This window comes from Arachis stenosperma, chromosome 8 (genome assembly GCF_014773155.1).
Source record: "Arachis stenosperma cultivar V10309 chromosome 8, arast.V10309.gnm1.PFL2, whole genome shotgun sequence".
Taxonomy (NCBI): Eukaryota; Viridiplantae; Streptophyta; class Magnoliopsida; order Fabales; family Fabaceae; genus Arachis; species Arachis stenosperma.
In genome coordinates, this window is record NC_080384.1 from 13,925,218 (window position 1) to 13,952,382 (window position 27,165).

The 27,165-nt window shown below is 35.1% G+C and overlaps 1 protein-coding gene across 8 annotated transcripts; it reads left to right on the forward strand.

Moving 5' to 3' along the window:
• The first annotated feature begins 16,757 nt into the window (after window positions 1-16,757).
• LOC130943899 (uncharacterized) lies at window positions 16,758-24,396 on the forward strand. Of its 8 annotated transcripts, XR_009071912.1 has the most exons (5): window positions 16,758-16,997; window positions 17,620-18,084; window positions 18,563-21,172; window positions 21,616-21,692; window positions 21,993-22,390. XR_009071912.1 is itself a non-coding variant. In XM_057871984.1 (3 exons), the coding sequence occupies exons 1-3, from the start codon at window positions 16,902-16,904 to the stop codon at window positions 19,238-19,240; spliced, it is 1,239 nt and encodes a 412-aa protein (XP_057727967.1). In that variant the 5' UTR covers window positions 16,758-16,901; the 3' UTR covers window positions 19,241-22,393. The 8 variants fall into 8 exon arrangements, 1 of the variants encoding a protein (XP_057727967.1); XR_009071915.1 differs by lacking the exon at window positions 21,993-22,390 and adding an exon at window positions 24,367-24,396 and having other exon boundaries at window positions 18,563-21,692; XR_009071910.1 differs by having other exon boundaries at window positions 18,563-21,692; window positions 21,993-22,392.
• Window positions 24,397-27,165: the final 2,769 nt, after the last annotated feature.

The window sequence follows — 27,165 nt, forward strand, 5'->3', positions numbered from 1 at the left end:
AATAATATTTTTTATGTATATAAAAAATATAATTAGATATTAGCATAAAAATATTTATATTGATAGTTATAAAATTAACACAAATTTTTTTTTAAACAATTGAATTTTGATTCTAATTTTTAACCATAACATTAGTATTCTATTCAAATTATATGTAATAAATATTTGAAAGAAGAAAAATGAAAATATAGATTAGAAAGATAAACATTAAAAATTTGAAACTAAATAAAAAATATGTATATAATAATAATAATAATATTGTTAATTTGAATTATATTATCTTTTTAATTTTATTGAAAAATGGAGAATGAGAGAAAAGAGAGAGAAAGATAAATAAGAAGAATGAGAGAGAGAGAGTTTGTTAATTTTGGAAATGAAAATTTTATTTTAATTGTAATGAAAAATATCTAGTGACACATTTTGGTTTGTCAAATTATTAATATAAAATATAAATTATAAATTATATATAAAGTGAAAATGACAGAGAGAGAAGATTATGTAGTGGAAGTGCCGTCAAGGTGTACATGCCCTGCTAGGGTTAACATGTTCTGTTAGGGTTTATTCTAAACAGAATTTCAGTGCCGTCAAAGTCAAAGTCTTTTCATTGATCAATTCACAACAAGCACAGAAGGCAATCGATTACGTGAGATTCTTCATTACTTTTATAAGCGAATGGCTGACACAAGGAAACAAGGAGGTGATGAGGAGACTGATAACCTGATCCAATTGGAAGAGGAGGACATAAGGGGCGGTGTTAGCTCTTGCATAAATAGCTTGATCGGAAAGCTGTTCGCGGATAAACAGTTTTCAGTAGGAACAATGGAAGGGGCATTGAAAGCAATTTGGGGACGTCCGAAGGGACTTAGGGTCACCGAAATTGGAGGAAATAATTTTCAATTCTTCTTTGACAGGGAATGGGATGTGATAAGGATTGAACATGGTGCACCATGGTTATTCAAGGAGTATGCTTTGTATGTCCAACAATGGAAAGAAGGAGTGCGTATGGAAGATCAATTAATCAAAACTCTGCCTATATGGACACAGTTCTGGGGAGTGCCAGAGTCATTCAAAACTTTGGAGGTTGCACGTAAGTTAGGTGCTGGAATTGGTAAGGTAATGGAGGTGGGTTTATTTGATATGAAAGGAAGGGAGTCTAGAATTATCAAGGCAAGGGTGGAGATAGAGGGGAACAGTTCAATAAAAGACTCCCTTAGGGTGGCAGGCCCTGATAAAAACCCAATTACAATAGTGGTTCGGTATGAGCGGATGGGGACAGTATGCTCTTATTGTGCTACAATTGGACACGAATTCAGAAATTGTATAGGAGCTATGGAGGATATGAAGGATAACCGGCTACAGGAAGATAAAATTGGAGATTGGGTAAGGGCTGACCGAATAGGGACAAAGGTGGAAATAAAGGAGAGTCACCAACAAGCAGGGAAGCAAGATGATGCCAACTCTCGGATGCAACGTCGTAAGAAACCAGTACCAGACTGCCTCGTTGAAGGGATGATGGGACTAAAGTTAAAAGCTAAGGATAAGCCAAGGTCTTTGAATAAAAATACTATGATAGATACGAAGAAGTGGGAGAACAATAAAGGAGGTAATTGGCTGCAGAGTGAAAGTTCAGATTTGTTTAAAGGCAACAAGGGACTGTCAAGTGAGTCAGATAGAACTTTAATGACCATCACAGATGAAGCAAGTGCTGAAAATCTTCCTGATAGTGCTACACGTATAGACTGTGCAAGAAAGTTTAAGAAAATTAAGCAAATGGCCAGAATCGGGGATGGAGGCTTACAGCAGGTTGCTGGTAGCAAAAGAAGGGCAGAGGACGATGTTGAAATGAGTGGGGATAGGGAGGAAACCGGAAACCAGAAGACGCTTAACTTGGAGATGGTGGAGGGTGCCAGCCGACCAATGGCACCCACATTGCCATGAGAATCCTCATGTGGAATTGTCGGGGTTTGGGGAGACCCCTGACAATCCACAATCTCAAAGGGATGTGCCAATCCCACTCCCCCGAGTTGGTTTTTCTCTGTGAAACTAAAAACCAGTCTCGAAATGTCGAACGAAAAATCAGATCTTGTGGATATACAAGTTTCACCATTGTAGATCCAAGTGGATTAGCAGGGGGCGTTGCATTAGCATGGAAGGATTATATGGAGGTGAGAATACTCTCAACAACTTCTTACTCTATTGTTGCTACAGTAAAGGATGAGTGTAAGAATCTGGTTTGGGGGCTAGTCGGGGTGTATCTCAGCGCTAACGAACAAATTCGTGTCTGACAATATGAGGAACTATCAGGCCAACTTTCACAATTTGAGGATAACCTCGTTATTATGGGTGATTTCAACGCGATATGTAATCAACATGAGAAGGAAGGGGGCAATCTTCGCACGTCGGGTTCCATGGATAACTTCAATGGTTTCATTAATAATAATAGATTGATGGATCTTGGGATGATGGGTTAGCCGTTTACCTGGTCCAATAGGAGGCGTGGAGAGCATCTAATCAGGGAGAGAATTGACCGCTTCTTGACAGGACAAGGGTGGATAAGTGCTTATACTTCGGCAGTGGTAAGAAGGTTGACTGAAAATGGCTCTGACCATGCTCCATTATTGCTGGAATCTGATCCCCCAACCTGGTTCACTAAGAGAAGATTCAAATTCCAAGCTCGGTGGTACGAAATGGAGGAGGTTCGACAGATTATTACTGAAGCCTGGAAAACAGAAATTCATGGCTCTCCTATGTTTTCTTTAGCTCAGAAACTGAAGATATGTCGCCACCGATTAGTCTTATGGCAGCAGCAAGCTAGAAACAATTCAAGAAAAGAAATTGCGAAAATTTCGGCCAAACTAGATCAGCTTCGGGAGGACGACATTCATGGGGGTATAGAGCTGAGTGAATTAGAAACAAAATTGGAGGTTGAACTTAATAAGGAGGAGAGCTATTGGAGGGAGAAATCCAGGTGTAAATGGTTGAAAGAAGGGGATAAAAATACGAGGTATTTTCACCAAAAGTGTCAAGGCAGGAATCGGAAAAACAAAATCTGGGGATTGACCTCCAGTAATGGTGAGATGGCTTCGGACCCTGAGGGCATAGCCAAGGTAGCTGAACTTTATTTTAAAGATATTTTTTCATCTTCGAATCCTGAAGACCCGAGTTACTTGTTTGATGAGTTCACACCTTCGGTTACAGCTTCCATGAACCGAAGATTGGTAAGGCCAGTTACTATTGGGGAAACAAAGAGAGCTACCTTCTCTGTTTGTGCTCAAAGTGCTCCTGGAGATGATGGTTTTACAGCAAAATTTTTCCAATGCTACTGGGATATTATCGGTGGAGATGTGTTCAAAGCAGTGGGTAGTTTCTTTAGTGGTGGACGGATGCTTAAAGGATTCAATCATACTCAAATATGCTTGGTTCCCAAGATACCAGATGCTAGAGAAATGACACAGGTTAGACCTATTAGCCTATCTTCAGTTTTCTACAAGATTCTCTCAAAAATTCTGGTTCATAGACTTCAAAACTTCATGAATAAAATAGTGAGCTCAAATCAGAGTGCTTTTTTGAAGGGGAGGCTTATTTCTGATAATATTCTCATTGCTCATGAATGTATGCACTATCTGAAAACTAAGAAGACAGAATTGGAATGTGAAATGGCGCTCAAATTGGATATGAGTAAAGCTTATGATAGGATAGAATGGAAATTTTTATGGTTTATCATGGAAAAGATAGGATTTGCCGCTAGGTGGATTTCTTGGATTCAAGAGTTAGTCACCACTGTTTCTTACTCTGTTCTGGTGGAAGGTCAACCATTTGGCTTCTTTAGGCCAACAAGGGGTATTCGTCAAGGAGATCCCTTGTCACCGTATCTTTTTCTTCTTTGTGCAGAAGGTTTTTCCTATCTGCTACACAAGGCAGAGCAAAACAGGACTATTTAGGGGATTCAGATTCACAGGAGGAGCCCAAGTCTTAATCATCTATTGTTTGCTGACGATTCTATCCTTTTTTGTAAAGCTTCAGAGGAGACATGTTCTAACATTTTGACTCTTCTCCATGACTATGAAATAACCAGTGGTCAGAAAGTCAATCTCGATAAATCTGCTATTTTCTTCAGTCATAACACTTCTACTAATACGCGTCAAGAATTGGCAAGTTCTCTTAATATTAGACATGTGGGTGCCCAGGATAAATACCTGGGACTGCCATCAGTGGTCCAACGTTCGAAGAGAGCGACTTTTGGAGCCATTAAAGATAAAGTTCAGAAGCGAGTTCAAGCGTGGAAAAGAAATCTCCTATCAACAGGTGGAAGGCATGTACTCATTAAAGCAGTTGGTGAAGCGATTCCGGTGTATACTCTTTCTTGCTTTCGATTACCAGATTCATTATTGGAGGAGATCCATCGGATCTTGATGCAATTCTGGTGGGGTCAAAAGGGTTCAGAGCGCAAGATGGCTTGGGTTAGCTGGGATATGATGTCGAGGCCTAAGAAAGAAGGAGGACTGGGTTTTAAAGACCTAAGAGTACATAATTTAGCACTGCTCGGAAAGCAATTTTGGAGGGTTACCATCAATCCAAATTCTCTACTGTCCAGAATGCTAAAAGGAAAATATTTTTGCTATGCAAACACACTCTCAGCCGATAAAGGATCACAGCCTTCTTGGGGTTGGCAAAGTCTTTTAGAAGGAAGAAAAGTTGTGGAAAAAGGTATTAGCTGGAGCATAGGTTTGGGTTCTAATGTTCGTATATGGACAGACCCTTGGTTACCTCCCCCATACCCATTTATTCCTAGTTTCAGCAACAACATAGGTACAGAAGTCTACTGGGTCAAGGATTTACTTACAGTGGATCGGCAATGGAAGAAAGAGCAGATAGAAGAAATTTTTCCTCCGGAGACAGCAACTCGTATCCTCTCTATTCCGGTGAATGCTGATGGTGTTGACAAGCTACAGTGGATCTGGAACAAAAGAAAGCAATATGATGTCGCTACTGGGTATACAATCGCCTACAATTTCTATCATGTTCCAACAGCACAGCTTTCCCCTTTGTTGCAAAATCAGGTAATTTGGAAGCAGATTTGGGGATTAAAGATTCAAACTAAGCTACAGATATTTCTATGGAGGGCTATTCATGAAAGGTTACCTGTGATGCATGTCATCCACCGCAGATTTGAAAACACCTCGCCCCTGTGCCTAAGATGCAGAGTGGAAGATGAAACAATCACCCACTGCCTCCATCGTTGTGGCCCTGCAGCAGCAACCTGGAACGCCCTCTTCCCTGCTGAGACTGTTGCTCGAAATGGGTCTCCTGATTTCGCGACGTGGTGGATGCGGGTCATCACTAAAAACCAGGGCACCGAGACACTTGTTCGAATTGTGATTATCTGCTGGGAACTCTGGAAAGCTCGAAATAGAGAAGTGTTTGAAGGAAAGAAGATGACGGTGGAGGAGATAACTGAGGTAGTAGCTCGGTACCGTTGAGTTGTTACTAAGAGTTCAGTACGTTTCCTAATGTTTTGTTAATCATCGCAATAGCCATCTGTTTTTGCTATGTTATCCTGAGTGGGAATTCCCAATTGCTATGTGTATGTCCCTCTTTGGACAATATTGTTTCTTTTCTGAAGAAATAAAAGTTAACTTACCTTTGGAAAAAAAAAGAAAATGATAGAGAGAAATAGAAAAAAATAGAGAGGTAGATAAGAGAATGTAGGAAGGGAGTTTATTAATTTTGGAAAAAAATATTTCTTTTCAATTTTCATAAGAAAGTGTCATGTGACGCATTTTTGTTATTAAATTAGTTAGTAATATATAATATAGTTATGTTTCAATTTTAATTTTAATATTTTAATTTTAATTTTAATTTAATTTAAATACAATTAGAGAATGTTATGTTACACGTTATAGTCAACTTTATAATTAGTCATTGATAATGATATATAAGAAAGATAAAGTGGCGAAGGAATGAGGGAGATAAAGAAAGAGAGAGGATGGAAGAATTTTTTAATTTTGGAAAAAAAAATTGATTTTAATTATAATGATAAAGTAATATGTGATATATTTTAATTATAAAATTAATAATATAAAATAGATATTTAATTAATTAAAAAATATATAAGCGGACTAATATTTTTCTCTTGTATTTATTTTATATTTAAGTTAATACTAACTAACTCTTTATTTATTTCTATTAAAAATATTGGTCTCTAACAATTTTAGAAAAAACATTTGTTTTGTCAATTTTTTGCTAAAAGATATGTTGTTTAAGCTCTTGAGAAGATGTAACCTTCTTCTAAAAGAATTTTATTGTCTATAAATTTAAGAAATACCTTTGCACACTTGCTAATCAATATAGTTTTCTTGTTAGCCCATCTATAAAAACTAATGTTCTAAAAATCAGACTGGACTGGCCGGTCGAATCAGTTCAACCGAAAATTGACATAAAAAATGGTCCGGTCTTCTCGGTGAAACTGCTGATAACAAAATTGCTAGGAAACCGTTGAATTGGCCGGTTGGATTGGACCGAAAACCGACTGTTCGTATGAAATGCCGCCGTTTTGATTTGTTAAGGAGAAAAATAGGGATGACAATACCACCCGAACTCGCGAGTACCTATCTTGCGTCTACCCACTCGGGGCGGGTTTTTAGCGGGACGGGTTCTTGAGAGGGGCGGGGCGGGGCGGGTTTAGGTAATAATCGCCCCTACCCGCTCCGCTATATATATAATATGTATAATATATGTAAAATAATTAGTAAATAATTAATAATATTATATCATATTTAAATTTTTACTTTAATTTATGTTATGTATGTGATGATGGTTATATAAATTTTGAAATTTAATTTAATTTATTGGATTTAATAATTATCGGGGTGGGTAGAGGCGGGGCGAGTTAGGGTTCAACGTTTTACTACCCGCGGGTAGAAGCGGGGCGGGTTTTATACAGGTTATTGTACGGCGGGGAGGGTCGGGTAGAGCAAAAACCTGTCCCTACCCGCCCCGTTTCCACTCCTAAAAAAAATGAAAATCCAGCCACCCCCCGCGTTACCCCCTCAGTCCTTCACCCCACCAAACACCCCCTCCTTTGAAAGACAAACACAGAACACACAATATTAGAGCAATAGCAAGCCCTTCTGGCCTAGCTCCTTCCAAACCCAAAAATCCAGTTCCCTGGACAGAACTGCCGTCGCCATTCGTCTGTGTCGACGTCTTCGTAGCCTCTTCCTTCTCCTTCTTCGCGGCGTCTCCCCTTTCTAGCTTGGCACGACTTCCATTTCCAGGTGAAATCGCTGCTCGAGGCCTCCAGCTGGTGCGTTGTGGTGTCACCGTCGTCTGGCCGTCATGTCTTCGTCGTCCCGCCGTCGTGTCTTCGTGGTCTTTGATGATTGGATTTTTGACGGTTTAGAATTTCACAAATGAATTCTCGTTGCAAGTATAGTCTCTAAACCAATCGCTAATCCTTTCATACAAAAATTTGTTTGTCACAAGTACAAACCCCTAAAATTCATAAACCGAAGTATTTAAACCTCGGGTCGTTCTCCCTAGGATTTACAATAAAGTGTCTTGTTATTGGTTGTGAGTTATTTTGGGGTTTTTGAGATTATAGACAAGAATTATAAATGGCAAAGGAAATAAACTAACAACTAACAAAGCTCTTGACAAGATATGAGAACTAGAAGTCCTATCCTAGTTATCCTTCTCAATTGTGATGAGAATTGTGTATTGCTCCCACTTAGTTAACCTCTAACCATGGAGGAAAGTCAAGTGGATGAATCAATTTGATTCCTCAAGTCCTAATCAACTCCTAAAGGAAAGACTAGCTTTAGAGGCATTCAAATCAATTAGCAACTTCTAATTATCAACCAACAAAAGAATTAGATAACTCAAGAGTCACTAATTACTCTACCTAGGCCAAGAGGAACAAAACCTATACTAAAATCCAACCAAGCATTTCATCAAACACTTAGAAGGCACAAAAGAAAAGCAAAGCAAATTGACAACAAGAAGAGAATCTAACAACAATTATTGAAAGAAATTAACAACAACAATAAAAAAAAACACAATTATTATGAATTACCTTGAATTGAATTGAAAGAAAGTAGAAGGAACAATACTAGATCTACAACAAAATATAAGAACAACATAAAAGAAATTACACCAAAAGAATAGGAGAAGAATGAATGTAACTACAAGGAATTGAGAAGATAGAAGTAGAAGAAGATGAATCTAAATCTAGATCTAAGAACTAAACCTAATCCTACTCCTAATTCTAGAGAGAAGTGAGAGCTTCTCTCTCTAGAAACTAGTTCTAAAACTAAACTATGACTAATGGTAACTAACATATGTTTCCCTCTTCACTCCTTGGGTTAAATAGCATCAGAAATGAGTTGGATTGGACCCACAAGGCTTCTAAAATCGCTGGCCACGTGTTGCATTAAGTGGGTCATGTGCCACCATCGGCGCGTCCGCGTACCCTGCACGTGCGCGCCCCTATGCGCGATGCAACTATGGCAAATCTTATATCGTTTCGAAGCCCCGGATGTTAGCTTTCTAACCCAACTGGAACCGCATCATTTGGACCTCTGTAGCTCAAGTTATGGTCGTTTAAGTGCGAAGAGGTCGGCTTGACAGCTTTCCAGTTCTTTCATTTTTTCATGAGTTCTCCAACTTTTCATGCTTCTTTCTTCATTCCCTTGATCCAATCTTTGCCTTCTAAATCTGAAATCACTTAGCAAACATATCAAGGCATCTAATGGAATCAAGGAGAATTAGATTTAGCTATTTTAAGACCTAAAAAGCATGTTTTCACTCTTAAGCACAATTAAAGGAGAAGTTATAAAACCATGCTAATTCATTGGGTAAATGTGGGAAAAAGGTGATAAAATCCCCTAAATTCAATACAAGATAAACCGTCAAATTGGGGTTTGTCAACCTCCCCACACTTAAACCAAGCATGTCCTCATGCTTAAGCCAAGAGAAAGCAAAGGGCATCAACATCTATTCTATGTAAATGAGCTATATGCAACCTAAACTATATGCAACTAAATGCAAAATGGTTTTACCTACTTGGTTAAAAATAAATCAATCCTCCAAGTCATACATGCACAAGTAGGGTCAAGATCATATAACGATTCATGAATCCTACCAATTCAAATATAAAAATTGAATTTCAAATAGACTTGCAAGAAGAAAGGTTATGAAAGCCGGGAATCATGGAATTGAGCATCGAACCCTCACCGGAAGTGTTTACACTCTAGTCGCTCGGTGTTTGGGGTTGATTCACTCAATTCTCCCCCAATCATGCTTTCTAAGATTCATTTTTCATCTAACAATCAACAATTATTCAATGCATGCATACATGTATCATGAGGTCTTTTCTTTAGGTTGTAATGGGGCTAGGGTCAAGGTAGGATCATATATGGCTAGTGGACTTAGGATTTGAATCTTTGATTAACTTAAACTTTCCCACCTAACCTATATAATGACCTATACAATTAAGTACTAACCTAACTACCCATTCCTCACTTTTTCACATACTCATGCATTTTCTTTTCATTTCACAACACTTATGCATTGATTCTTATTGAGCTTCACTTTGGGGCATTTTATCCCCTTTATTGCTTTTCTTTTTCTTTCTTTTTTCTATATACATTTTCTTTTCTTTTCTTTTCTTTTTCTTTTTTTTTCTTTTTTAACTTTTATTTCTTTTTTTTTTAAAACTATATACAAGAACATCAATGCATAAGGTCTATACATTTAATCAATACATGAGCATGTACCCAATTCCCCAATATAAAAATACAAAACACAAACACCCTTTTATCCCAACCAATGTCCCAAAGTCTTCCCACTCTTGGATGACACTCACACTCACTAGCCTAAGCCAATCAAAGATCCAAATAAAGGACATTCATTGTTTTCCGCTTTAAGGCTTGTAATGTGCTAAAATAAGAATAAGTGGGTTAAGCGTAGGCTCAAAGTTGGCTAACAAAAGAAGATAAAAGGTAAGGCCATTTGGGTAAGTGAGCTAATGAAATGATGGCCTCAATCATATAAATGCATGAATACACAAAATAATGGATATAAAGAATCAAACAAATCGAAGATTACAATCATAGGAAGAGAATAATGCACACAAGAAGGAAGAATAAGTGGTTATAAGATGTAACCACACCATTAGGCTCAAATCTCGCAAGCTTGTGTTCTTAGCTCAAAAACCATGTTCCAAAATACATTCTTTCAAGCAAGTTCAACAAATTTTCTTTTTCAAATTGGTAGGTTACCCTAAAACGGTTTCTTGGGAAAGAAATCATCATCCTAACCAAGTAGTCCTAATAAAAAGAAGTGGTAAAAATATGTACAAATTCTAATTAACATGCAACCTATCATGCAATGCAATAGCTAGCTAACATTGGTGTTGAAAAAGGAAATTGTTACCCATGGAGATCGGTCGGACGACCTCCCCACACTTGAATATTGCACCGTCCTCGGTGCATGCAAAGAAAAGCAAGGTGGACGGGTTGCTACAATTGATGAGTTTCTTCAAAGAGTTGTGCGGATGAACTTGTTTGTTGCCCCATTTAGAAGCTTTCTCATTCCTTTCCTTCTTGGTGGCCAACCTAGAAGGAGAGAAAAAGAAAGAAAATTAAGCCTATAACAAAGACATCAAAGCAATTAGAACATAGGCGGGGGCTAATGCCAAATAAGAGTATGGTTCTCTACTACATGGTAGCTACAACATGTGAGTAAGAAAACAATATAAGCAAAGGGCATATCAACTAATACTTGATGCAAGATTAAAGTCAAAGCATGAAAAGCATGTTGAGCATCAAGATCAAACAAGAATAGACACGAACAAGATTTGTGGTAGCATGAGAGCATTTGGTCCCATCCTAACTCAATGATGAAGAAGTACAAAAACAAAGGATAATGAATTAGGAAGGACTAAAGCACTAACCTTGTGTATTGACAAATATTACAATTAATGTAACACAAGTCATGAAGCACCAAAACAAATGCAAGAAATTCTCAACAATTGAGTGAGAGAATTCAACACCATTATTAAAATGAGAAATTTAGAAAATAAAATGAGAACAAATTATAGAAACAAAATTAAAATGCAAAGAATAAAAGTATGCAAATGTAATAGACAAAAGAAAATGGAAGAAGAGAAAAATTTTTTTTTATATTTTTAATTTTTTTTATTTTTTTAGTATTTTATTTATTTATTATATTTTTTTTATTATTAAAATTTTTTTTTTCTTTTTTCTTTTTTTTTTTATATTAAAAGAGAAAAGAAAAAAAATATTTCAAGAGAGGAAGAAGAAAAAAATGAGAAAGAAAGAAGAAGAGAAGAGGAAAGAAAGAGAAAGGAGGAAGGGGAAAAGCAGGGAGCAAATCCGCGCGCGCGCACAGCGCGCTTACACGTGGATGAGGTTGGGACAATCCGCGCGCGCGTGCACAGCGCGCTCACGCGTGGATGCAACAGGGACGATCCGCGCGCGCGCGCACAGCGCGCTTACGCGTGGATGAGCTTGTGCTCCCAGCACAATGCTGGCACAACGCGCGCACAACTCTCTGGTTTTTGTACCAGAAGTTGCAGAAGTGCAATGTGCGCGCGCGCGCACAGCGTGCTTGCGCGCCGATGGCCTTTTTTTTTTTTTTGCCCAAAAAGCAGAAAAAATGCCCAAGAGCTCCCTATAATGTCCAAAACTCTTCTTTATTCAATCAAATATCAAACAATTCACAAAAATGCAATTTGATTTTAGAATTTATTCATCTACTACTAATGAATACAACATACTAACAACCAATCTTTACAAACAAATCAATATGAAATGAAAATCTACCTACAATGGCAACTCAAATCACTTATTAAACAAAACTAAAAGAGGATGGAAAGAGTTTACCATGGTGGGGTGTCTCCCACCTAGCACTTTTAGTTTAAGTCCTTAAGTTGGACATTTTGAGAAGCTCTTTGTCATGGTGGCTTATGCTTGTACTCATCCTTGAATCTCCAAGGATCATTGTTCTTCAAATGGTTGACAGAAATTCCAACCAAATTCACCATCCTTGGGCGAAGTTCTCCCCAAGATATGAGCTCCCATAGTTGGTTGACATGCTTCGATCCGGGATCCCATATCTTATTCTCACACCCATCTTCTAGTTGATTATCATGATTCTTCCATCTGGGTGGTTGAGACATAGAATTCTCTTGAGTATACCAAGTCTTCCTCCTAGACCAACACAAGGTAGCATGCATCCAATCATAGTTCCCACATTTTGAAGCTTTGACCTCAATGAGCTTAATTCCAAACTTCCAACCACTACACAACTCATTCTTGCTTTTAATTCCACAAAGAGCTCTAAGTTGTCCATCCGTTTCAATCAAACCATATTCAAGCAAGAAAATAAAGCTTATGGATAAGAATTTTACCCACTTGAATGTTGTGTTGGATGGTAACTTGGGAAGGGAGGCTTCCCCACACTTAGACAATGCAAGGTCCACTTCCTTGTGCTCTTCTTTGTGTATTTCCACCTCTTTGCGAGCTTCCTCGATTTCAACCTTTCCCCTTTTATCACATGGCTTGGTGTTGTCTTCAAGAACTTTGATTTCTTGCCTAATGGGAGGTGACTCAATTTTGGATAGAAATTCATTGATGAATAAATCCATCTCTTGATCAACCTCTTCATATTCTTCAATCTTAACAAACACCGTGCCAACGTTTTCCTCTTGGTAGCTCTCTTTTTCATTGCTCCCCAAGGGTATGGGAGGTTGTGCACACTCTTCTATAACTTCAAATTCATGTCCAATGGGAGAGGATTCCATTGTAGAGAGAAATTCATCCATGATTGAATCCATCTCTTGATAAGCTTCTTCCAAGTCTCCAACGATGACATGCCTTGGAGGTTGCGCACCCTCCTCAACATCAATATCAAGCTTCTTGGAAGAGTTCTCCATGATGCTACATTCCCATGGACTTTCAACATCTCCTAAATCTTCAACCACGTCTCCCTTTTCTTCAATGATCATAGGCTCCTCCAATTGTTCCAACACAAAATTTAACTCCTCCTTTTCCACCGAATTTTCCAATTTCTCCTTCATGCTTTGCTCTTCTTTTGACCTTTCACATGTGGTCACGGAAGTACCTTGAGTATTCAAGCATTGGTAGGCTAAGGTAGACACTACCTTGGTCAAGTTGGTCACAAACTCAAGTGTATCCCGCTTCATGGCCTCTTGTCCTTGAAGTAACAAAGTGAGAGGATCGTCTATTGGGGCTTGTGGTGGGTAGGAAGGTTCATCATTTTGGAGAGAGGGTTCATAATAGGAAGGTGGTTCTTCTTGGTAAGGTTGTGGAGATTGTGTGTATTGAGGTGGTTCTTGGGAGTAATCTTGATAGGGTTGTGGTGGTTCTAAGGGTTCTTGCTCATAATGGTCATAAGAGTATGGTATGGGGGTTTGGTCATATGATGGATATGGATCATAGGGCGGTGTTTGGTAATGAAAGGCTTGTGAGAATGGTTGAGGTTCATGTTGAGGATAGGATTCATAGGCATATGATGGTGGTTGTTGAGTGTCACAAAAAGAATCATCATAGCCGTTAAATTGGCATGCATTAGGATGAAAATTATACCTATAAGTATCCGGAGGTTGTTGCCAATAGGAGTGATCAATTCCTTGAGGCTCCTCCCATCTTTGTTGGTTCCATCCTTGGTACATGTTGCCATTAAAGTTCACATTTCCTACAACACAATTAGAATCAAACTCAAAACCAAAGTGAGAATTCATAGTGAGAGAACAAAATAAAACTAACAAGAAATTAAGAAACAAACAAAAGATAAACCTATTCACAATATTCACATATGTACAATAACCAATAACACAACACCATTGCAAATCCCCGGCAACGGCGCCATTTTGATGATTGGATTTTTGACGGTTTAGAATTTCACAAATGAATTCTCGTTGCAAGTATAGTCTCTAAACCAATCGCTAATCCTTTCATACAAAAATTTGTTTGTCACAAGTACAAACCCCTAAAATCCATAAACCGAAGTATTTAAACCTCGGGTCGTTCTCCCTAGGATTTACAATAAAGTGTCTTGTTATTGGTTGTGAGTTATTTTGGGGTTTTTGAGATTATAGACAAGAATTATAAATGGCAAAGGAAATAAACTAACAACTAACAAAGCTCTTGGCAAGATATGAGAACTAGAAGTTCTATCCTAGTTATCCTTCTCAATTGTGATGAGAATTGTGTATTGCTCCCACTTAGTTAACCTCTAACTATGGAGGAAAGTCAAGTGGATGAATCAATTTGATTCCTCAAGTCCTAATCAACTCCTAAAGGAAAGACTAGCTTTAGAGGCATTCAAATCAATTAGCAACTTCTAATTATCAACCAACAAAAGAATTAGATAACTCAAGAGTCACTAATTACTCTACCTAGGCCAAGAGGAACAAAACCTATACTAAAATCCAACCAAGCATTTCATCAAACACTTGGAAGGCACAAAAGAAAAGCAAAGCAAATTGACAACAAGAAGAGAATCTAACAACAATTATTGAAAGAAATTAACAACAACAATCAAAAGAAACACAATTATTATGAATTACCTTGAATTGAATTGAAAGAAAGTAGAAGGAACAATACTAGATCTACAACAAAATATAAGAACAACATAAAAGAGATTACACCAAAAGAATAGGAGAAGAATGAATGTAACTACAAGGAATTGAGAAGATAGAAGTAGAAGAAGATGAATCTAAATCTAGATCTAAGAACTAAACATAATCCTAATCCTAATTCTAGAGAGAAGTGAGAGCTTCTCTCTCTAGAAACTAGTTCTAACTACTTCTAAAACTAAACTATGACTAATGGTAACTAACATATGTTTCCCTCTTCACTCCTTGGGTTAAATAGCATCAGAAATGAGTTGGATTGGGCCCACAAGGCTTCTAAAATCGCTGGCCACGTGTTGCATTAAGTGGGTCATGTGCCACCATCGGCGCGTCTGCGTACCCTGCGCGTACGCGCCCCTATGCGCGATGCAACTATGGCAAATCTTATATCGTTTCGAAGCCCCGGATGTTAGCTTTCTAACCCAACTGGAACCGCATCATTTGGACCTCTGTAGCCCAAGTTATGGTCGTTTAAGTGCGAAGAGGTCGGCTTGACAGCTTTCCGGTTCTTTCATTTCTTCATGAGTTCTCCAACTTTTCATGCTTCTTTCTTCATTCCCTTGATCCAATCTTTGCCTTCTAAATCTGAAATCACTTAGCAAACATATCAAGGCATCTAATGGAATCAAGGAGAATTAGATTTAGCTATTTTAAGACCTAAAAAGCATGTTTTCACTTTTAAGCACAATTAAAGGAGAAGTTATAAAACCATGCTAATTCATTGGGTAAATATGGGAAAAAGATGATAAAATTCCCTAAATTCAATACAAGATAAACCGTCAAATTGGGGTTTATCAGTCTTCGTCGTCATTTCTGATTTGAGGTTAGTGGAAAGTTGATTCTGTAACTCTGTTTCAGGGATTTGAGGTTGAATTTGTGATTTGTGATTTGTGATTTCTTGGATCTTTTGTAATGCTGGTGATTTGAGTTTGGAATTTGTGATTACTAATTTACTGATTTGAGGTTAGTGGAAACTAAAAAGTTGAGTCTGTGCTACTCTGTTTCAAGGATTTGAGGTTGAATTTGTGATTTCTTGGGTCTTTTGTAGTGCTGCTGATTTGAATTTGGAATTTGTGATTACTAATTTACTGATTTGAGGTTAGTGAAAAGTTGAGTCTGTATCACTCTATTTCCGGATTCAAGGTTGAATTTGTGATTTGTGATTTCTTGGTCTTTTGTAATGCTACTGATTTGAGTTTGGAATTTGTAATTACTTATTAGTGACTTGTTAAGCTGTTGTTGTTGTTATGCACTTATGCTGCTGTTTTGTTATGGACTTATGGCATTGAGTGTTTTGAATTTTGAATTTATGATAAGTGATTTATTATGTAATTACATATTTTGAAGATTGATAAATCATTAAATTTTCATGATATTTAGATATTTTTTTATTATTTAATTGTTGAGACTGTATTTTGATAAGATTATATGAATTTAGTTGACATTTCATGTAATCTTTTAAATTTAGAATATATTTAAAATTTATATTAGATTATAATTATATTTTATGATATTTATTTATAATTTATTTATTATTTTATTTTAAAATGGTTCTTTTGGTTGAATCATCGATCAAATCGGTTAGATCAATAAACCAATAATTAGAGCAGTTTGATAATTGATCCGATTTTCCAAACTTTGATAAAAACAAAAGTTCATATAATGAATAATGAATCATAGTTAATACATAAACATTGTAATAATTTATTTTGCAAACAATATATACAAAAGAATTTTTTTAATTATTCAATTATATATTATCATACCACCAAAAATATTTGATTCAATCAGATATTTGTCTCAAGACATAAAAATGCAAGTGTTTGATTAAATTATAATATAAAAGATTATAAAATTCTGAAACCCTAAAACAATGATGATAGTAGGTTGTTTTTTTTTGGTCAACTATAGTAGGTTGTTGACTTTTTGAAAAACATACTTGTCATAATAGATGGGCCAAGGCCCAAAAGTTTGTTATCTATATAAAATTTACGTTTTCTTCATTTTTGGGCTCATGGCCCATTATAAACAAAAATTCCATCTGACCCAAAATTTTCCCTTTGTTGGGGTTGGAGTGTTGGACCCGAAGCCGCAGCTGTCTCCGACTCCAAGCTTCCATTTTCCATTTCCATCAACACTTGACAGCGTCGTCGCCGGCGACTCGACGGAGGCTTCATTTAGTAATCAGTAGCATTTGCAGTTCAGATAAGGTCGTGGTTTAATGGAGCCTGCAAACGTAGTGTTCGACAAATTGAAAGCTGTCGCTAAATCCGGAAACGAATTCTTTCATGGACTCTTCGATCCTCGTCGCAATCCGGTACCTTTTCTTCTCCTTCTTATCTCTTGCGTTTAGGTTTGTCTCTTCTTCGTTCATTCATTCAACTTTGTTGATTCTGTTTAACCTGTTGCATTCGCTTATTTGTTGTGGTTTCATCTGAATTGGATAACGTTAATCCTATTATACTACTACATTCGCACTATGCTTCTTCCTTTTATGATTCAAAAGAAGAACCGCTGTGAAGGTATCGGTGCTAAGCCTGAAAGAGAAATGTAAGAGAAAAGTGTGAAGAAAGTGTTTGATGATTTTACTCACTGAAATAAGTGTGCATGAATAGTCCTTATACACATTTTTGTAAATGATAGAAAATAACATGAAATTTGTGTTCTATAAACATATTTTTGCTTCTTTTTGTCTCTGTATTTGTGTGTATCTAATTTATCAAACACAACCTTGCATAACAGACTATAAACTCAGTTACACAACAGACTATAAACTCAGTTACACAAGTGACAGCTGGCATAACAAAACTAACTCTTAAGCTAGTTTTTTGTCTGTTTCGTATTGTTAACACCAAAAGTTGTGCCTGTCAAATGGATGCATAGTTCTTCAGTGATACTTTATGATTGTTTGATGGTTGCTTCCACTATGATCATTCCAGATTCAAATCCTCAAACGTTTAAACCGAGAAGCATTCTCTGACATTATGAAACTCAGAGACAGACAAGAGAAGGTTGAGAGATTGCTTTCCTTCTATAAATCATCCAAGGGAGGTCCCTTCCAGGAATCTACCACTCATGTAAGAGGAAGGGTCGATATGCAGGATGCTTTATTGATCATGGATAGCCTTGATCAACAGAGCTTAGATGCCATTACTACGTCCAGAATAAGAACTGGCATTGGATCAAAGTTCATTTTTGAAACCAACATTGGGCAAGATACTCTTGCTGCAGAGTTTGTGACAAGTCAAAACGGGAAGGAGCACCCCAATGATGTCCTTGAAATGCCACTTTCTCTAGCAAAACTCAGTTATACTAAAAATGTTAATGATTGGTTATCTCTGATGGCTATCCCAATAGGAGCTAAATGTAGAGATGTTGGAATTGCTTCAAATTCTTCCGATGAGGTACTATTTGATTCTGTGCCTCTCTTTGATGAATTTAGTAATGTTCACAGTTGGAATGTGATGGAACTACCATTTAGTGTGATACTCTCCTTAAAATTCAGTATTAGAAGTTTCAAGGATGGGCTGAGCTCTCAAAGTTTTTAAACATGTGTTTTCTCTACATGAATGTGGTTTGTCTTGGGAAGCTGTTATACACTAACCCTGAGGTTTACCAGTGTATATCTAGAATCAAAATGAATGGTTTATCTTACATCAGTTTTATCCGATTGATAGATTTCATAACTTAATGAACTAGACTATTGCTCACTTTAGATATAATTCTTATAATATGAGGCACTAGATAAATGTATTTTGCATAGAGTAGAAAAACACCACCATGATTCGTGTATACTGCCAATGTATATTTTTCTTTTCTACTTTTTGCTAGTTAGATCCCTGACATAATAATATCATATTTCTGCGCATTTACCTTGGAAAGGGCCTTACAGACTTCTCCTCTTTTGGACCTCCCCTTCTAAATTTGCACAATGGTAGTGGTATTGGCATAACTGTGAGGAAGTCAAATATAACTGCTTCATTGGCTCAATTTGTTGCTGGACTTGGAATGCCAACTGGGACTAATACAATGGAGAGTATATCCAGCACTTTTGGGAAAATTGTATCTGAATTTTCTTGGGGGAAGCTGTCTCTTCTGGGTCTTCAACGAGTGCCTTTACAATTTGCGCAATTTAGAAAAGTTGGAGCTCATATGATTCCAATAGTCTTGTCCAGGCAACATAAAGTATCCGAGACAGTACCTGAAGTATCACCATGGGTGGAAGCAAGGACACAGGTCTCAACTGGTTCCATTGCTCTGATGGCGGAGTCTGAACTTGCCGACTTTGTAAAATTGGGAGGCTGGATCGAGATCAAAGATCCAAATTTCAATTCTGTTCAGTGGGCTCTAACCATGTCTGATGTTTCTGAAGATCCACTTGGCTGGGGCGTTAGTCTCAGTGGGATGATTGGAGATTCAACCAGTGATCATTTTCAGGCTGAATCCTATCTAAAATTTAACATGGGTAATAAACTTTGCTTGAAGCCTGGCCTTGCATATGTCATGCATGGGGATTCCATGGTAGCTGCTTTAATGCTTCGCTCTGAATGGTCCCTGTGATGATTGTCCTCTGCCTATTGCTATCTATATACCATGCAGTTTTTTCAGGTTCTTGCTACACTTCCATCAAGATGTATAGGTAAACCATTCTTTGTTTAGATTTGTTTACTTGTAATTATTCGAAGTTCATCCTCATTACATTCTTACAAGATCCCTTGAGGACTTTTAAATACAGAACACAATTTTGTTCAGTTAAATTACAGAAATTAAATATCAATGGTTTAATAGTTTTTTAGTTCAAAACTTGATTAGTTCAAGTGGTTTGAACTTGTTTTCCCAAATTAGGTTTTGTATTGAAATCCTAACAATTGCTTTAAAAAAACATTGGGGGGCGGGTGTGTTGAACTGAGATGAAAAGGATGTTGTATCCTCATATTAGTCAGCTCGATGATCTCACTCGAGGCAGGCTATTTATTATTTAAGTACACTTTGAATACCATGGTTTAGAGTTTGAAAAATTAAAGGGAGTAATGTCTCTATTTGAGCATTCCTAGCAATATTATTATTTAAAAAATAATAAAGAGTCATTTTATTGATTTGGATTAGGTGCTCTGGCAGCTTTTCTTTACAAACAAGTTTGAGAAATTTTATTATTCTATTTGTGAATCAAGGTGCTGAGTTAATCATCTCAATAAATTGACTGCTGTTGCTGCTGTTGTTATCCTATGATATTGTACCCAATTATGACAATCATCTAATAGTTTCACACCTATGTTCATTTCTCTCTCTTTAAGCAAAACAGTGAAACACACAAATACATTAAATTTCTAATAATCTGAATCAAACCGGTTGTCAGGAGTTTTGTAGTTTACAATTTTTAACTCATTTTGTTTGGTATTTGTCTATTAACACATACCCTCAGAAAGGAGAGAATGATAAAGGGGAATAATATTGATACCAAATTGGTCCTAAAATTAACAAAACTGATTGGTAATAAGTCAAAGGCCAAACTGGTGTCAATACATCTTCGGAGTATCGAAATAACAAATGCGGATAAGTTTGTGGATTGTCTTCTTAAACTTGATCTATTATCTGTTAATTAATAAGAAATAGCTCCCATTACTTACCATCACTGTTTATACCACTTAATGTAATGTTGAATTTGGCTTGTTCCTTTTTAGAGCAGGATTTCAAACCCTAGAGGAGCTTATATTATATGACATGGTTGCATATGTTCGCATGCATGCATGCACCACGTTTTAAGTGTTGTAGCAAGCCTCTTCAGTATATGTACAAAATAGTGATCATTCACGTGATTGGTTCAAGTGAATCTAGGGCTTGAGCATTTGGGAGAGCAAAATGGATCTCTACAGTGATTATTTGGTATAGTTTAGCTGATGCAGGGGCAAATAGTTTGATGTACTTTACATAACTGCTAACTTTTTCCCTTTTTCCAGTTTTGGTTTCATGTCAATATACCTCAGTTAAATCTTAATCCATGAGTCCAAATTTGTTCCTATATTTGACAAGATATATAATAGTTAAGCAGAACAAGGAATGAGAAATAACCTTTTGCTGTTGAGATGAGAAAACACTCATGCGTGGAAGATTAAATTGTTATAAATAGGAATTCTACAGAAGATTCCACTGATTTCAGGTGATTTGAGCAATCTCTTATGCAGAACAGTATTTATCTTTTCTTTATATATTGTGTAAGGAATTCTTGCAAAGAGAATCCCAGTTGGTTACAGATTTGGGAATGATAATGAAGCATAACTATGATTTCTTGCGAGCATGGTAGAGTTAGGGGTAATGATTGATATTGCCATCTTTAAATTTTACCTAACAGAAACCAGATAACTGTTATTTCAAGAGATTCTTCAGGGAACAAATTTCAATCCCGTGTGGCTACATACTACGTTGACAATCAATACTATGATTGAGTAACCTCAACCCTACTACTCCCTAGCTTCAAACCCAAATGAACTTTAGGTATCAGTTCAAACTGTAGTTTTAAACATTATGTCTATTCACATCCTGTTAATGCATAAATGTGAAATGATTTAACTATGGTCATCTATATACATTCAAAATGCCATGCAGTGGACAGAGTTGTTGTGCTAAAAAAGAATGAGGACAATGCATGTAGATTTAGAGCACATATCAAGTTTGTACTTACCTTCAAAATTTGTAAATACAAAACACAAATTTTCAATTTATGCTAATGGTTGATGATTAATTATGATTAGATTGGAATACTTTCAAAAATGGAACTAACTTAAAAGACCTAATAAATATGTATATGTATATGTATATGTATATCATTGACCAACCATTTTCAATGGCATTATGATGGTTTAAATTCTGTTGTCAGTTGTCACCATTGTTAGAAAGTGATGTAAGTTTCAAATTTTTCAATTCTCTTTGATATGTAGGGCTTCAAATCGTCAGTATAATTGTTGGCTGTCGGTGATGACAATCAATTGTCTGAGCTCTACTCTGATGGTAATAGGTAATCAACAAATGAACAAACATAAAATGTCATTTTCCTTCTAACTGCATTATTTGGCCATTGAAGGTATTGAACAATTCTCTTCTGTCTAAAATATATATAACATTATTCATTAAGATATTAGAGACCGTTTTTCTTGGGTCATTGGTGCTATACCACTAATTAAGATTCCACAAAATACTGCTGAGCAACCACTATGCACAGTTTATAAATGAAATGAACATTTCAAATTTGCTATTGCATGACATGTCTGTGATACCAATTTTGAAATTCAAAATAATTTTATATTTGTGGCGACAGCTTTGACCTTTCCAAAGGACTTGTCAGAAGGAAACTTAACTTGACTAAAGAAGAAGATTCCTTGATGCATTCACAAGCCAACAACAGCAATAACACACTTTCTATATATAATTGTTTTATTTTTTATTATTATTAAGGTCTTGGGGCCTTGGGGGTGGCTTTTCTAGCTAAATAATTTTCACATATTATCACATTTTGTTTCATAATATATCATCAGTGAATTTCTTTCAAATTTGTTAGGCGCCTGCTTTGCTATATATAATTATATATTGATAGGTCTTTTTGCTTGAACCAATCATTTGCAAGGAGTTAGATGGTCCTTGGCCAGCAATAATAAAATTATCTGAATTTTTTTCTTTTTATTTTAAATAATGTGTATGTGATTCATTGTTGTGCTCATTAATCACCTTTGCTTCCTACTAAAGTGTATGCTTGAATTAGATGCTTAATCAATCAGATTTTGTTGACTGCCTGTCATCCATCTACCACTCCATCATGACCAAGGTGTCATATTCTGTAATTTCGAGGTTATGTCGCTTTTTCAAATGGACTCATCTTGGGTCATTATGACATATTAGATTTTGCTTCAAAGTTCAAACATGCATTGCATTAGGCTTTCAATAATAAGTTATATATTGGAGTGGATCTTCTAATGGTTGTTACCCAAATCCATGAAAAATATTCAATTCATAAATATATGAGAGAAAGTAATTCTCTAGGACCAAAAAGTGTTTTTAGTAGTGGCGAAAAAACATGATTCAACATTACCAGAGTAAAAGTTTGTCACTCAACAAAATTGCTTTTGGCTTGTAAAATTTTTTGGATATCTATGTCTTTATATTACACCATTTTAACATACATTTTAGTAAAACATCATTTTTACCCTCATTTAAAAAAAAAATAAATAAATAAAAAGTGCACATATGCATTCAGCATTTCCCTCTCTATATGGTGGGGAGTGACATGTTCTATGGTCGAGGAGTACTTGCTCTTTCTCTTTCAGGACATGTGTCTCTCCATTTGTTTGTATTTCCTGAAGGTTACGTAAGATATCACACCACTCACCCCAACACATGGACACTCTTTCTTACCATTTCAACAAAATTCCTAATCAATATGTTAGATGATGCCACTATAAGCATGAACTCTAATGTAACATCCAATGTCCCCATCATATAGTATAATTATAGAGGTTTAGTCGTTCTCAAAAAGGATGGCAAAAAGAGTCTAGTGATAGGACCTCAAAGAAACTGCATTTATTTTTTACTCCCTCCTTTTTGAGAATTTGATATTGCCAGCATGCCCTATGGACAAAGCTGTATCTTCTTCCGCTAAATTTGGGTTTTCTTTTTCAACTTTTAGGTGAAATGGGGCATTACTCTCCATATGAGACAATTTTTGCACACCGTTTTTCTCCCGTGCTAAACTAATAAATTTTCACTCATTCGCTTAAATAAGTGTCGCGAACTCAAATCTCATTTTGTATATACAGCAATCTAATGGTAATAAAAAAATATATATATTTAATTCAAACTAATTGAGTCATAAATCTCTTCTGAAAATATTTTCATAAAACACACTTCTTTATATGTTTAATTGATTTACTTTTATCTATCAAACTGAAATTAATTTAATGGTATACTCAATTCAATCATAAAAATAAAAAAATAAAAATAATAAATGCATATTTTGTGAATTACAAGTGTCGAGTGGTCAGCTCACTCGTTCGCTTAAGCAAGTGTCGGGAGTTCGAATCCTACTTTGTGCATGCAGCAACTCATTGGTCAGCGGCAAACCCTTAAATACAGCTCAAATCCGCGACAGATTAGTTCTTAACCTGTCGGGTTGGGAGATACCGTGAGAAATAAAAAAAATTAAAAAAATAAATACATATTTTATGAACTGCAATTGGCTATTGCTACTAGCTCTATTATTTGTCATCACTTCTCGAGCCACCCTCCCTCCCCACACCCACAAATGGAGTTCTTTAGGCATTGGTTATGGAAAACATAGCTGGTAACACTAAATTTGGTACATGTCGCTATCAGACATAATATCTGTAATATTCTGAACATGTTTATGACAATTACTATTAATATTAATTAACAATTAATAATGAATGTAGTAGGTCCTAATAACTTAATTAGTCTAGCTGTCTAAAGTACCATTTGGTTTCTTGGCATTATTATTAAGAGGGTCTGGGATCAGAAATCAGATAACTTTTAACTGTAAATTGTGTCACTATATTACAAGAGGCTTCAGGAAATGAAGATTCTATATATGTAAATAAATTGTACCTTCAAGATGTTGTGTAAGATTATCATAAAAGGGAAATTATATGTGAAAGTGTGAAGAATGATGGTGTGCTTTCCAGGTTGGTGCTATATTCACAAGTAAAGTGTCCATGGATAGTACTATGCTGTTGATGACGTTTTCAGCAATCATCATCATCATCATGTGAGTGAATGAGTTAAGAAACAGTTGTCAAAGACTCAAAGTAATTTCACGGCTGATTTTTTTTATATGAAAAAAATATTGGTATTTTTTTTAGAAATAAAATTATTTGGTGTAATTAGATATGCGTGAATTTTGTAGGTGAAAATGTGGAGAGACGTTAGAGAGCATGTTGAACACGTGACAACATATTGGCCAACACATGGAAAGCATGTTAAAACACGTGGAGGACATGGTAAATAATTTCCACTAATATACTTTAAATATTAATATTCAATCAAAATACCATCTCCATTTTCATATTAAAAATAATTTCTGTACACACCACTGAATTTCAAACTCCTTGCATGTTCTCATGTCTTGGAAAATTTTCATTGATAATTAAGGCAAATAATAACGCCTAATATTTGAAGACAATCGTTAATAAAGTTAGTGGATGTCACAATCATTTGAGTATGTTTATATTTGGAACCAAATTGAAGAGATTTATTTTTATTGTACATATATTTAAACATGAGATGTTATATTTATGTCCATATTTTGCACCTAATAGTAATATTTGTATTTGGTTTAAAAGCTGTTGGGTAAAGTAATAAAGTATTACCCAAAAATTTATATTTCTGAGAAAAATAATATCAAAAATACGAATCATAAATAAATTTTAAAAAAAATCATATATATTCTCAAAAATAGTTTTAGATATTGAATTTTGATATAATTTTTTGTAAGTATGATTAAAAAATAATATTTTTATTCTTAAAATTTAATAATTTTAAAGTTTATACAAAATAAATTGTTTTCGTGATTTTTTTTAATGATTGAAAAAATTTTAAAAAAATGAAAATGTGGTCTAGTGGTTGAATTTTTCTCTAATTTTTCGCATGCTCCTTTGAAATAAGTATTCAAATGTTCTACAAAAATGTGTAAGTCGTATGTACAAAATATATTTGCTACTAAAGAGAAAAATATTTTTTCATCACATTTTTAAATTTTTCAAAAATTTATTTGTCTCTTATATCTTTTAGAATTATTTTTGTTAGCAACATAGAGTTTTTATGTACTATTTTAGTCATTTACACAAAATTTTCTTATAATATAGACACATTGAAAAAACAAAAACTTTGCTATTTTTACTTTTTCAATACTTATCTTTCTATACACAATTTTTTTTATCTCATTTTGTTGAGAGTAAATTATAATTTTTTATCATAAAAGATTTGAGCACTACTAATTTTAACTATGAAAAATAAAAATTAACTTTATGTCTATAAAAAATTAAGTTAGTTCAATAAAACTATTCAAATAGATAGCTGATTGAATATTTTGGATATTTTGTCAAATTTACCCATCATTGATTAATATCGAATTAGTTTTATTTTTTTATGATTGAATTGTTAGTGATTTAAATTTTTACTGTCAAAATATTTTATTTGAAAATTATGCAATAATTTTTTTGTAAAAGCATACATTAATAAAAAAAAATTATGCCATTTGAATGTTGATGCTTATGTATTTTAAAAATATGGCACTATATAAACATGAGGGAAAAAATTAAAAGTTTTCTTTTTTTATTTTGTAATCCATTCTTGATAACATTTCACATATTTCTTCTGAGGCAAATTTAATATATGTATATAATATAGGAAGAGTTTTAAGTATATCAGAAATATTAGTGTTCCAGTTATTTTAATCGTTGATCTGAATTATAAATATATATATATATATATATATATATATATTAATTGAAATTAATAGTTAAAATAACTAAAACACTGGTATTTTTAATATATTTAAAAAATTTTTTATAATATAAAATTATTATTATTATTGTGTACAAATAATAGTACGACTCTGATCTTGCATTGCACAAGGTACGATTTACACGTCTGCTTCCAATGAAAATTGGGAAGTGACGACAAATAAGAAATGGCGGGTGAAAATGTGAAACAATTAAAGTGAAAGAAATTATTAAATAGGTTAATTAAGAAGCATCTGAGTGAAAGACAAACACAACACAAAAGAGAGAATGGGATATGTATGCCTGAGAATTCAGATCATGAGACAGGGCCTGCAGTGTATGTTATGTTATGTTATTTGTAATAAATTTGGTGAGCCATAATAATTACTTATGATTAATGGAAAAAGAAACACAAAAGAAGATTAGTCAAAGATCCTTTGGTATGATCACATGGGGGAGCAGGCCTTTGGTGGGCCTAACTTAATTACTTGTGACTTCAACACAACAATAAAACAATATTTATTTATATTTTATATGGTAAGAAAGTTGGAGTTGGAGGCCGAATAAGACACCATGCATAGTACATTCACTATTACACTTATCATTAACCTTATGTCCTTGTTTATTAAAGATGCTTTATCTTTTCTTCCTTTTCTTCTTTGTCTACAAAGATTTTCATTTGAACTACTTAATGGATGAAATTTCACATCATTTATTTATAGAATAATTCTTCACATACAAGTATTTTTTTTATACAAGTCTTTATAAATTATAACGCACTTCGAACCGTACTACACATTTTCACTGCACCTTCTTCTTTTTCTTGCTGTACGTTCTTCTTCCTCTTCCTCTTCTTCTTCTTCTTTTCTTTCTTTTCTTACCTTCTCTTTCTTCTTCTTCATTTACGTGTTTTTCTCTCTGTTTTCTTTTTTCGTTATTCTCAATTTCCATTATTTTTTCTTTGCACCTTCTTCTTCTTGT